Consider the following 13,607-nt stretch of genomic DNA (forward strand, 5'->3'; position numbering starts at 1 on the left):
AAAAGAACTGAAAACGTAAACAAGTATGTGGGCGTGCGTTTTCGTATTGGCACTAATCACAATCGCCCAAATGTTCATCAGTTGACGAATGGATAAACAAAATATGTTATATATATACAGTGGACTAGGACTCAGACTGCAGACTGAAAATGAGAAGCTCTTCTTAGTTTTAGCAGGTGAATTTAATGATTCTGGTTTCATGTTTTGGTGAACTCATGAACTTGGGAAGGTAATAGTGAATAGTCACCACTGAAGAACCATAGTCATTACATAAAATTTTCTCAAAGGCTAAAGTCAGTGTTGAAGTTAAGTCTCTGGTTGGTATACTTTGATAAAAGAATAAATAGAAAAAATTTTAAATAACTGTCATGGAAAATGACATTACACTATACTGAATATATACTGTATTTAATATGTAATATCAGAAGTTATTACATATTTATGTGTAATTATACTTTTCATGACAAGTTGGTGCTTTCTAATCTGAAATGCTATCACTGTTCTTGTGTTAAAAATATGTTTAATTTTTACATATCAAGGATTATCGGAAGAAATTTAAATCAACTGGTTTTTCTTGATTCCATACTATTTGTATTTCATATATTTGGAGTAAAATTAATGGAAAGTGTCAGAACCCTATTTTCTCAAGTGTATTGGCATCACTCTGGCCTTTACCTTCAAGAATGAAAAAAAAAACTGGATATATAACTGAGTGTATAGAAATTAAATAGAATAAAGTAATTTATTGTCTGTTCATTCATGAATCCATCTAACATTTATTGAGCCCACGTTCTGTGTGAGGTACTGAGTATGTGGCGATGAATTAGACACGATCCCTGCCCCTAGGAATTTTCAGCTTGGGCGTTTATAGTAAGAAACACTTTATTCAACAATTGACTCTAAATTTTAAAAAGTTTAATTTGGGGGCAAACCTGTTTAAAACCCTTCAAAGTGACCTGGGCAGCTTTCAGAAGTCATACTTCTCACATGGGTAAGTTACCCTTGAACAATTGATTTAAATGATTAAGCTCACAGGCTTTATTCAGCCATCACATGCTTACATGGTCATTTTCCCACCATCTTTCATTCTGTAAGTGTAGTTCTAATTAATTCAAGTTTAAAACATTCTTTCCCTCATTTTTAAATTTCCCTTCTTGTCCCTTTTGGCAAGTCCCAAAAGGCAGTCAGAATATAAATGTTTGTTCCACTTTTCTGATGAAACAAAAGCTGCCATTCAGCGGTACAGCTGGTGGTGTCTGATGGTGCTTCATACAGAATGACTGAAAAGCCGGAGTGAGCCTCAGCCCCACACCGCGCGCGTGTGCAGCCATCGTTCTCCCACTGTCATAGCAAATGGCAGTCTGAAAATCGAGAGCTGTATAGTGTGTATATGTGTGTGTTTATGTATGTGAAACATTAACAGTTCCACAGCAAAATAGTCCTACAGCACACAAAATAAAACCTTCAAAAGAAACAAAAAAGTGATATGATGAAAATTCAGTTTCCTCACCACCCGGACTCCTTTTGCCTCTCCCCAGAGGCAACAGTCATGACAGAATTTTATGTTTTTCCAGAGATACTCTGTCAGAGCATAACTGCCCATCTATTCCTTTTGCTTCTAAAGCCAGGCACTTTATTTCACACAACTGTGTATTTAAAAGTATCCAACTGTATATTAAAAATTAAAAGCAAGTGACAACCATATGAATGTTTCCATTTTTGTAAACTAGTAGTACATTAGAAGAAAAATGTGCCAGAATGTTAGCAGTTAACTCGGGTGAGGTTATTAGGTGTGGGATGGGGTGGGGTCTGGCATCGGGAGTGGACGTTGTTTAGTAGCCTACTCAGAATTATATAAACTTTAAAAAAAAATAAGAGCATATAATCCTTTTTATAATAAAAATACGGTTTTAATATAGAGGCAGATTTTCCAGAGGTCTTCTGTGTGTGTAGCTACGTATGCATGTATGACTTTCTCTAGACTTCAAGTATCACTGGTTGTTCTGCTGAGGCCTTAATCAGTTGTCATCTGTCCTTTCTTAGAAATAAGGACACCAAGATGAACTAAGAAATTCTTAGAGCACAGTTTTTATTCAGGCCATGGAGCCTTCACAGATATGTTAACCAGAAAACAAGGGGATGGCAGGGAGTGGCAAACGTCATGTTAAATCATGTACATTGTATTTCTAGTCATAAATTCCTCTAGTGAATGCATATTATTTTCTCTCATACTATTATTTTCAGAACACTCTCAGCTTAACCCAAAAAGCACAGTAGAATAACCATTTGCAGTTTTTAACTACAGGCATACCTCGTTTTATTGTGTTCACTTTATTGTGCTTCATAGATACTATGTTTTTTCACAAATTGAAGGTTTGTGCCAATCCTGCCTCAAAAGATGATGACTCGCTGAAGGCTCAGATGATGGTTAGCGTTTTTTAGCAATGAAGTTTTTATTAAGGTAAACACATTGGTTTTTTAGACAGAATGTTGCCCACTTAATAGGCCTACAGTATGGTAGAAATATAACTTTGTTATATGAACTGGGGAACCAAAAAACATTGTATGACTCACTTAATTGTGACATTCATTTTATTGCGATGGTCTGGAACAGAACCCACCGTGTCTGTGAGGTGCACCTGTATTGATATTAATTTTACATCCTCACTTATTGAGGTTTCAGGGTTCCAACTTAAAGAATCACACAGAAATATGTACAATGGCTCAGAAGGTACTCTGCATGCAGCATTTCTCGAGAGCAATCTGATAGAATATTCGTAGTAGATTTTAAAACTTAGTACCCATTAACTGAATGATCCCATTTCTCTGAATGTATCTTCTGGTAAAAATCAGCTATATACTGGGATGTTTAGCCTGGTAAATTTTACTTGCAGTATTATTCATAAATTAAGGAAACATGGAGGGAATCTCAATGTCCAAAATAGAGGAACGGTTAGACAAATTTTGGCATATAACTGGAGCTAAGATGGTACATGATGGGCTGTTGTGCTTCAGTAAATAATGTTCTTGAAGTCCAGTTGCTAACATGAGTAATTATTTACAAAATAATGTGAAATATAAAAGTGATACAAATCTTTTATGTGTTAATTTGTCAAAAATGTGTACGTTTTAGGGTAATTTTTTATTTTCAATATTTTCCAAGTTTTCTACAACAAATTATATATTAACTTTTAACATTGTGAAAATAAGTTAATCTTAATAAAATTAGTAAAGAAAATCATTATTATGGTTAGGTTTTATTTCTTTTTAAGCCATAGGTAATAATAATTTTCTATTTAAATGATTTCTTTCTGTCAGAATATCTGAGAATTCTAGTATTTAAAAGGATTCTTTAATTTCAAATATTGTCAATACTTTTTTAAAATTCTATTTTGTATCTATTTTTTCCAGTTTTATTGTAATACAATTGATATACAGCATTGTATAAGTTGTATAACAATGATTTGACTTTCATATTTCATAAAATGATATAATAAGTTTAATAGGCATCATTGTATATGCTCATGTCTATTTTATTCATTAAAAAAAATCTGAAGATGGACATGGATAGGTAGTAATTCTTTCCTTTGGTCTAATGAAATTTGACTCTCTTTACTGCTTAGAGAATATCCTTTTATCATTAGGCTTTATAAATATCTTTAGTTCACTTGTGTTATTTTCTCTTTATAAGAGTTACTCAGTGCTTTCATAAGTTATTTTTGAACGATTTGGGGGTGTTCCCAGTTTTATTTTCTATTTTAAGGCAAAATAGCTTGTCATTATTTTCAAATTATATTAGTATTCCAGCAAAATCATTCAAAAGCCATAGGAAGACCTAGTGATGTTTTGTAAGTTGTAGTTCTGTGTATGTGTGTTTACTGTGAACGTTCAGTGAGGATTAAATGTAAGTTAGGGGCATTTGTGTGTATCTGCTCTGCTCTGTGAATCATCAGATGTAGGAATACATCTTCTGGTGGTAATAGGAAATGCAAGGCGTGTGTGTGTGTGTGTGTGTGTGTGTGTGTGTGTGTGTGTGTGTGTTCATGTTCATAATTCACTATGTGTGTGTGTTCATGTTCATAATTCACTATGTGTGTGTGTTCATGTTCATAATTCACTGTCCTTTGCAAAATAGACCTTTCCTCGAAGAGAATGTGCTTGTGTACAAAACAGAACTTTCAGTATTAGTTTTATATCTCTGTTTGATGGAATCTAAGGTTATGGAATGACTGTAAAAATAATTTGTCTGAAAAAAAGTCTGGATGCAGAAATCTCATAGAGAAAATGTTTGAGAATGTGGTTCAGCAGTGAGTGTGGCAGGTACACTCTCCCAGCACCTCGGGGGCTTGGATCAAAGCTCCCCTGACTGGATCCCTGGCCCAATCATTATGTATTGATTGGAACCCCATGAGGATTAACCCCTTCAAGTTCTTGCCAAGTTTGTTCTCACTTGGTGTCAGTAATGTTAGGGATCTAATCTTATTGCCACTATTAGCTTTTTTTCCCCTTTCAATCTAATCGTCTACTTGGATACATTTGTCTTTCTAAATTTTATTCTCAATTATTTAATTTCACTGTTCTTTGCTTGATAAAATTAACTTGTGAAAAGATTGTACGAATTATGCAAAAGTAGTTTATGGTGGAAGGGAAGAGGAAAATGTGTAATATTTTGGGTGGAAAGCAGTAAGAAAATCTCAAAATGAAGTATAGATTTTGCAATTTTCATTACAGAGGTTAAAAGACAAGTCTCAGCTTCTTCAAAGGTCCTTCACAGTCTTGAGTAGAGAGCTTTGCCTCTAACAGAAGGCTGTCAAACGCTTTTTTTCATATATGGTGGTGCATTTCTAACATTGGGCGGTCCACATTTGGGGATTTAACTTTTGCTTTTAAATAACATTGCAGAATTAATGGGTAAAATTCGTGGGAAAAGGAAACCCCACATTCATTCAGCCCGCTGTTGGCTGCGTGGGGTCCTCTGGCCTCTTATGTCTGGTGGGATGGTTCCTGGCAGCAGATCCATTCTCTGACCCCCTGTGTTTCTTTCAGTTTGTCCCATGAGGAGCACCCCCACAGCCACCCCCTCTATGGACATGGCGTGTGCAAGTGGCCGGGCTGTGAAGCAGTGTGTGAAGATTTCCAGTCGTTTCTGAAGTAAGCAGGATTTTTATGTTGCTTCCTCCTTTCACGTAGCCACCACCTCCCACTGTCCATGCTTTTCCTCATAAAATGCCTCTTTGAGGGAGGGTTTCACACCACTGTTTTGAGAGTGGACTCTAAATGACAAGATCATAGGAATAGTTCCAAAACCTGTTGGGGGTTGCATTGTCAAAAGACGAAAAGATACATACCCAAGGGCAATTTAGCTCCTCTTAGTAAGAGCCTGTGTTTACCCGTTTTTGGTTTTGTCTTTTTCCAGAAGGTCAGTGATTAAATAAAAATTCTCCCAATTTTAAACTTGCGATAATTAGTTTTAACTTTTATTTATATCTTGACATACTAAATCACTGGCATACTTACTCTAATTTTATAAAATTGGTGTCATTTACTGGTCAATTGCAGCTTGTGGATTGGGCCTCTTCTTTGTTTTATACAAATGACTCTATAAACATAAGGAGTGGATGCTGCCAACTTGATTCTTATCTTTCTATGTTGGTGTTGGCTTTTGATCAGATTCTTGTCCTTATAGAGAGAATGGAGTAACCTTACTCTCTACAAATAAAGCATGACTAAAACTTGGGTTATCCCATTTGAATCTGTAACACTGGTAAATATCCCTGAAAGTGAATGATGTGATGTGTTAGTCTTCTCATAGCTCAAGCAAAGTGCTTCTGCACTGCATCTTTACATTATCTGACCCATATAGGACCCTCGTTCTTGGAAACAACATTACACTAACCTGCCCTGCATTATTGACATCGCATAAATACGTATATAGTAACATCAAATCATTGGCATGTAGACTGAATACATTATGTTTAAAACATTTAGGTAGCACACAACAAACACGCATACACATAACTCCTATATATCTAGGTGCGTAATGGTTTACAAGTTCAGGTCTTTCCGTGTCGCTTTTCTCTCATTCAATCCCCAGGAGATAGAGGCAAGTGATTTACGCGCAGGTGTCTGGTTTTGTGTGGCCTCTATCTTGTTAGAACAATGTCTATATCTGTTTTTATGGACCTAGATGCAAATATTAAAGCCACCCTTAAAGACGTAGCTAGTGTTACCTGCAAGGGGTTTTGGTGAATAGCATTTTTTGATTAATGAATGGAAATCTGTGACTACTTTATAGCTTTCCAGCTTTAATTTTTTATTTTAAGAGCATTATGTGGTCGTTAAAAACTTACGTACTTACAAATTTTTTTAAATGATGCCAAAAACTATTTCTACATATCAACAATCAAGAGCAGTAATACTTCATTTTAAACTAAGCACTAGCCCTTTACAATTACTACGGAATGATTCAAGTCAGTGCTATTGGGCTTTGTTCTCTTATGAATCACTCATTATAGAATCTGTGTGTTGTTATTTCCTGATCATTTGCCAATTCCTATGTAGATATTGAGATTAAAAGATCTTGGCAGAAACCACTTTTAAATTCTGATTTCACCTTCTGCCCCAGTGTGAGCTTTGATAAATGTGTTGGTGCTAATTTAACTCACTGATAGAATGGCTGAAAAACATCTGTACATATGATTTGTTTTATAAAGTCTTTAGGACTACAAGACTATAAGATGGCTGTCCACATTCTTGGTGACGTGTATTCATTCTATATGTATGTATGGGAAAGGATACCTGTACAAGGACACTGCAGTTTCAGACACCTGGAGTACTGAAGCAAAGAATCTAAAGATCATTAGAATTGATGCCTAGACTTGATTCCTATTAAAAAAAACAACAAAAAAAAGCCTTTTTCTAAGGATATTAGGAGTCTGGCTTTTGTATAGGAAACCACTAGCAAATACTATGGTTTTATACATGACATGACATGTTCTCAGTTTATGTTTGTTCAGTGGAATTTGGAATGCCCACTATGAACCTTCAATTTTTGCTTATTTCCTAGTACTTATTTATTGGAGACTTTTGTTTACAAGCTATAGAACCCCAGCTTAAATTGGCTGAAGCCAAAAAAGAAGCAGGGGTTGGTGGAGATGGGAGGATTCTGGGTGATAATTGGCTGCTGTAATTAGGAAGTCCAGTGCATTCGCTAACTTCAAGCATGGCTGGATCCAGATGCTTAAACAAGGTTATTGACGTTTTGGTTCTTTGTCTATTAGCTCTGTTTTCTTTAGTGTTGCCTTCATTCTTGGGCTCTTTCCAAGACTGAAAAAGACAGATTTATAGGTCACAAATTTGTTTTCACAGAGTGCATCTCTTTTCCAGAAAAAGTTCTGGGCAGACTGTCATTGGCCCAGATTGAGTCATGTGTTCTAGCTTTGAGCCAATCACAGTGATGTAGACAGGCTTTCATCACAGGCCCACCTCCAGAGCAGACAGAGATGTTCACCCCTACGAACCACACAGCCGTTAGGGATGGGAGCCTTGGCTCTTGAGAATAAAACTTGAGTCTTGTAAACCAGCAAAGGGAAAGTAAATGCCGAATATAAAACCCTCTAGAATGCAGTTCTCTTGGTGCTTTCCGTACTTACACATGAATTGGCTGTCTGACAAAGTCAGAATTTTGATTTTCTTCTACAGTATGATTTTAGCTCATAGAAATTCAGAGTTATCTTCAGGTTTCAGTATCTTGCCTGATGTAGGGGAAAATTAGTCTTCTGTCAGATTCCTGTCTCCAACACCTCCGCACAGTCCAAAGGGTGAGCACATTGGCTGTAATGAAACCAACTTTTCTTTCCACTGATCTGGACAGAAAGAGCTACCAAACTTCTTATGGTTCAAACCCAACCACGAGGCCTCTTTGAATGAAGTCACTGTTATTGGGAAGTGACATTGCAAGCATTTCTTCTCAAATTGCCAGATTTCTACACTCTGAAAGCATCTCTTTCCTGGGCACATTGTTCATTTCCATTATCTATCTCTCCTTAGAGGTGTTTCCTTGTGATTCAAGCAAATCAATACCAGAGAGGCTTGGATTCTTCAATGTGCTCTTACTCAAGAAAATGTAGCATTGCTCTGACCTTGATTTAGGTACCAATTCATAGGTTTTTTTCATCTTCTTCTAATCCCATAATTTTACACTCCCTTGGTAAGAGTTTATGATTAAATAGCCCTAAACTAGCCACTGGCACAATTCTAAGTGCTTTACGTAAGTAACTCATTTAATCCTCACAACCACCTTAGAGTGAGAGTATTGAAGTATTACTCTCAGTCTCAAGGTAAGGAAACCAAGTCACAGAGAGGTTAAGTGATTTTCCCAAGGTCACATAGTAATAAGAAGTGGAATAGAGATCGAGACCCAGGCCTCTGCTTTCCTGCGTTCGCCCTGACCTACTGCACAGTACTGCCTGGTAAGAAGCCGTGCGTTTCATTATCTATATGCTTTCTGTTAAGGCAGTAGGTACAGAGAAAGTTCTGAGGAATGGCAGATTGGGTAGCGAAGCCACTTACTACTGGCGTGCTCTTTGAGCTGGTTACGTAACATCACTGAGCCTTCCTATCACACGTGTCATTTGGGATGACAATAATAGTAACCACCTCTTAGGGTTGTTAGAATTCAAAGGTACATTGTGTCAAGTGCCTAGCCCATACTTGGCACTCTTTAAAAACATTAGTACTTCTTATCTATCTAAATATGTTTTTTAAAGAGCAATCATTTTAAACATCCAAGCATTCCTGCCCTTGTACCTAGGGAAGGTCTTGTGACTGCAAAGTCCTGATGTCTCCAGAAAGACTGTTCCTGAATATAATCCTTTAACCATAAATTTCTGGTTAAGTCCCACATGGTTGAATGTGATTTTAGGTCAGGGAATGACAAGCTTTCTCTGTAAAGGACCAGAAAGTGGCTACTATATTCCCCCGAGAAGAAGACCGGTTCTTCTCTGTATTTCCCCAAAAATATGACCAGGTCTTATATGAATTTTTGCTCCAAAAGAAATATTAGGGCGTATTTTCAGGGGATGTCTTTTTTTTATGTACAACAATCTACATTTATTCAAATACAGTCATGTCTTCTGGAACATCGTCATAACGTACTAAATGTGTCTGTCTGGCTGACAGTTTTACCTGGGGCTTATTTTTTGGGTGGATCTTATTTTCAGGGAAACATGGTATGTTAGACATGACCGCTCCCCTCTGTCATTGCAGAAGCTCCCACAGGGCCACAGGGTAGGAGCAGTGTGGCTCTGTCCCTTGCTCCAGACTGCTGACCTCTGACACTTTGGTGTCATTATATTTTAGCTGAGAAGTCTTTCTGCAGTTCCTTGGGCATTTCTATCCCGTGTTATTTTAGTTTGAATTCCCAGAGCCCTTCAATTTGGTCACATTTGGGAAAATATCCATGCATGTGTTGCCCTGTTACTTCACTCACCAGCCATCGTTTCTACACCTAGTGGACGTGGGTTCCTCCACCCTGTTTTTAGGGGTCAGTAGGAGAGGGGAAAGTGACTTTGCTTGGTAACTGTTTTCTGATCTTCAGTTGCTCAGGCTAGTACAATGTCACCTTTAAAACGTCCAGGCTCGGTTATTCAGGATAAAAATCCCACCTGACAATAAAATGCCACTGTTAACAGGGGTTAAGGGAAGGGAGAGGGGACTCACAAGTCTAAAAATGAGGCATATTTTTTCCCTCCTGAGAAAGAAATATCCTAACTGTTGGTAAATCAAAACAAGAGATTTGACACTTTTCTGTGATCATTCTGCAGTGTTTGTTCCCAAGGTGAGGTATACCACAGGGCCCTTGATTTCAAAGATAAATACTGTACAAATAACCATCCTGTTGTCTTTCCCTCACAGCCAACAGAGGGATGCTTTATCAAAATCAGCAGATACCCAGTCTGTTGTACACATTTATTTCCCTGTTTTTTCTCAAAACAAGTTGCAGTGTTAGTGTTGATTTTTGAAGAATCTATCAACCATGAGTATCCTGTGACCACTGTATCTGTTAGCGCTAACTGCATCCTGCCGGTGCTCCTGCTAACTAACGCGGTCCTCCAGCCCTGCCCTGCTTGGGGGCCTCGGACACGGGAAAACAGAAACAAGCCCTGTGCCCTCTGAACAGGTGACGCCCCCTGCGGTCTCCATTCTCTCCTAGAGTCAGTTTTTTTTCTTCGAGGCCAGGTTGAACACAGAATCTTTACAAGTAGAAACAGGGATTTATAATTCTTCTCTTTTTCTTTTTAAAAAGGGACTCATATAATTATTTGGCAAGGTGGGGAGTGGATTTGAAGGTTAAATCATGACCACATTTTCCTGTTCCCAACGTAGAATGTAAAAATCAGACACAGACCCATAGTTTCACAAATACCAGGTTCTCTTATGTGCTTGGGAAAAATACTTTTTCCGCCAGTTTTGTTTTTTAGTTTTTTTTTTAGATGGTCACTTGTATAACATCCAATAAAAGTATAATTTGTATCCTTGGTTAGCATCCATTTGAAAAGAATTGGGGGGGAAGGGTGTTTCCGTTTTTTTTTTTTTTGGTTATTTCTCCTGGAGAAAAGCACCATGCAAAACAAAACAAAAACTCCTTTGCATGTTAGTGTATATTATTTATGAAAGCCAAAATAAATTTTACATGTGCTTCAGTAGAATACATGGAGAGAAATGTTGAAAGAACATGCCCAAAGGTGGAACTCTGACCCTTTCACGAAGGTCCACGGCTGTAGACAGCAGAGGACATTTCGTTGGTAATCTGCTTATAAAAAATTTTTTTCTGTGAATTTTACTTTTCAAAACTGTGAAGAGTTTTATGTGAAAGAAACTACTAAGTGCTCTCTGTAATGTTTTCACAAGTGTTTTTATCATGGTAACATCTTGTTTACTTTAGTTCCCTGCCTAAAACTACTTGGAACATGTTAAGAAAACATTTCGAGAAAGCCTCGACAAAGAGGCTTTTGTTCAACAGCCACCCTGAGGCTGCGGGGATCACGAAGGTGTTAACTTTCAGCCCCTTAAGCACTTCCACATGAAATTCCAGCAACTATGTTTGTGGTTTTGGAAAAACAAAGTGTATGTTAAAGAAACCAGGTATATGCTAATACATGTCAAAGGAGGCCGGATATCATAAATTGTTTCAACCCCATTTGTGGCTCTCAGTGTGCCCGCCTGGACGTTCGCAGCGAAATTAGCTCTAGTTAGTCCAGGAGATCTGAGCACGTGGGCAGGGAAAGCCATCTAGAATGTGGGTGCCTGCCAAGTGAAGTCCTCACTATTTAAATCTCAACTTGAGGATGACATTTCCCCACAGCACATCCCAGGTGACAATCTAAGTATTACAAAATGAGCTTAATATTTTTATGAATTTGACTTTTCCACTTATGCATTTTTGAGTTATTTTGGAAAAATTAAAATTGGATGCTACCAAGAAAGGGTTTTTTCCCCCCTTTAAAAAGTCTCTCCTTTCACCTTTCTGACATTGTTCGGGAGTTCAAGACCTATCCAAGTACTCGTAGAGGTCAGAGTGGCCTAAATCCCACAGTGCCCTCTAGTGATGTGTAAAATATTAGATAGAAAAGTTTAGACAAGTTTGCCAGAGATAACAGGCCCGATGCCACCACTTTGCTCAAAAAGAAGCAAATAACATTTGAATGCATTTTTTTTTCCAGCAAACAGATTTTAGTCAGAAATGCAAATGAAATGCAATTTTTTTCTGGTAGGCTTTGAAAGCATCAGAAAAATTTTTGAATGTCTACTCATGCAATTAATTCTACATATAACTGCCTCGGTGTATGGAGCACGTTGTATCACTCTATATACATTGTTGTACGTTCATATATTTTAAGAGCCATTAGGTAGCTTAGGTATTGCACGTGATCATTTCCGGGGTGTAATTAGAAGGCATTACTTAAAAGACAGGGATCATCTTTGCTCCGTACTTTTATTGACACTGTCTACCATATTATGGCCATGTCTTAATGGTAAAATTTATTATTAGCAGTAGTGTCACAAAAGTCTGAGACAGCGATTTTCCTTTCAATAAAAGTAGTTAAAAACCTTTTAGAAAATCCATAATTTTGATTGCTGGTACTTCATAAATGTATAACTGGTACTTTTTAGCTGTCTCTTTAGGGAAAAATGAGTTTTATCACCTGCAGTACCTGGGTTAATGAAATTGTGTGTTGGAATTTAGCCAGGATGAAAGATGAGATCATTCCAAGACACTAATATTGGCAACAGGTCTCATAAAAAGCGCTGATTCTTGAGTGAAGTATCATTAGGTTTTTTTTTATTATTATTTTATTGAAATTATGGGATTAAGTTAGTTGTCATTTTCAAAGTTTCTGTACTGGTGAGATTCTCGTTTGGCATCACATTCAAAACCCAGTGACCTAAAAATCTGCGTGGAGCCAAGAGAAACAGAGAAATGTCCATCAGTGCCTAGTAGAAGAATTTCCTTGCTTCAAATTTCAACTCCAGTTCCTGTTCAGCCCTTTACAAATCACGACTCTCAGCTCAAATTTGAAATAATGCTGGCTTTTTCCTCGTGTTCCTCCTGTGTTTGATTGTTTGTGGATATTAGCTGTCCAGGAAATCCCATACTTACAGATATAAATCCAGAATGATCTTGTTTTTCCGCAGCCAGCCCAGGATGTATTAGACAGTTATGATGATTTGTTAATTTTTGTGACCTGTATTTATTTTATGTGCGCTGTATACTGTGAGGGTGGAATCAGCTGTTGAAAGAGTCTCGTGTCTCACAGAAAGGAAGCACTCTACTTTTTCTTTTCTGCTTTGGGTTTTCTTGCTTTCTTTTTGAAAGGTGGTTCTTGTTTTTTGTTGGGTTTTATTTAATCTCTTAATGTCTGTTCTTTGCGCTTCTTCATATAGTGAAAAACAAGAGATGCTTTAAGCCTGATACTTTTAAACTCAACCCTATCAAGGGTGGGTCTTTGGAGATGTGTGAACAGGGCCACATTCTTTTCAAATGTGTTTTCCATCCGTAACATGTCTTGACTATCTAGTTCTGTTCTCATTTTTGTGGTAATGTACATTTCTCCCAAATAATATATGAATCCTCAGAGTTAATATATGTTTAGGTAGAATTCTGCTTATAATAAGAAAATTATATTACAATCTTGAAGAAGAATAAAAAGCAGCGAGGTTAGAATTACTTCTTTCTCTCTTCCACCTACTACCACCCTCATAAAGGGTATAACCTCATTATTCCCCCCCCCCTTTTTTTTTTTTAGATCAGGTATTTGTTTCTGTTCATGGAGACCCACTGCTACTCCGGAGCCTAGTGTCAACTCACACTGGCTAGGAGATGCTGCCAGGGTTTTGATGTCTCAACTTATGATGGTTACAGGAATAATGGAAACTGGGGCATTCTACCAAAAAAATTAAAGAAAGAGTAATAAAAATCTAATCCTACCAACAATATAGATTTACAGTAGCCTGTTGTTTTTATAGCTGCATTTTAGCAAAATTTTATATTTGCATCCATTTGGTTCTAGAAAAATGACACATGCCAATGTTCATAACCATTCCTG

General features: G+C 37.2%; 1 protein-coding gene across 9 annotated transcripts in view; it reads left to right on the plus strand.

Moving 5' to 3' along the window:
• FOXP1 (forkhead box P1) overlaps nucleotides 1-13,607 on the plus strand; it is a 578,556-nt gene that overhangs the window by 517,313 nt on the left and 47,636 nt on the right. For all 9 annotated transcript variants that reach the window (XM_081071680.1, XM_081071679.1, XM_081071678.1 and 6 more), the window contains one exon: nucleotides 5,047-5,151. In XM_081071680.1, coding sequence (XP_080927806.1) covers nucleotides 5,047-5,151 — 105 coding nt within the window. The remainder of the gene's footprint in view (nucleotides 1-5,046; nucleotides 5,152-13,607) is intronic.

Source organism: Rhinolophus hipposideros (assembly GCF_964194185.1).
Source record: "Rhinolophus hipposideros genome assembly, chromosome: 14".
NCBI lineage: Eukaryota > Metazoa > Chordata > Mammalia > Chiroptera > Rhinolophidae > Rhinolophus > Rhinolophus hipposideros.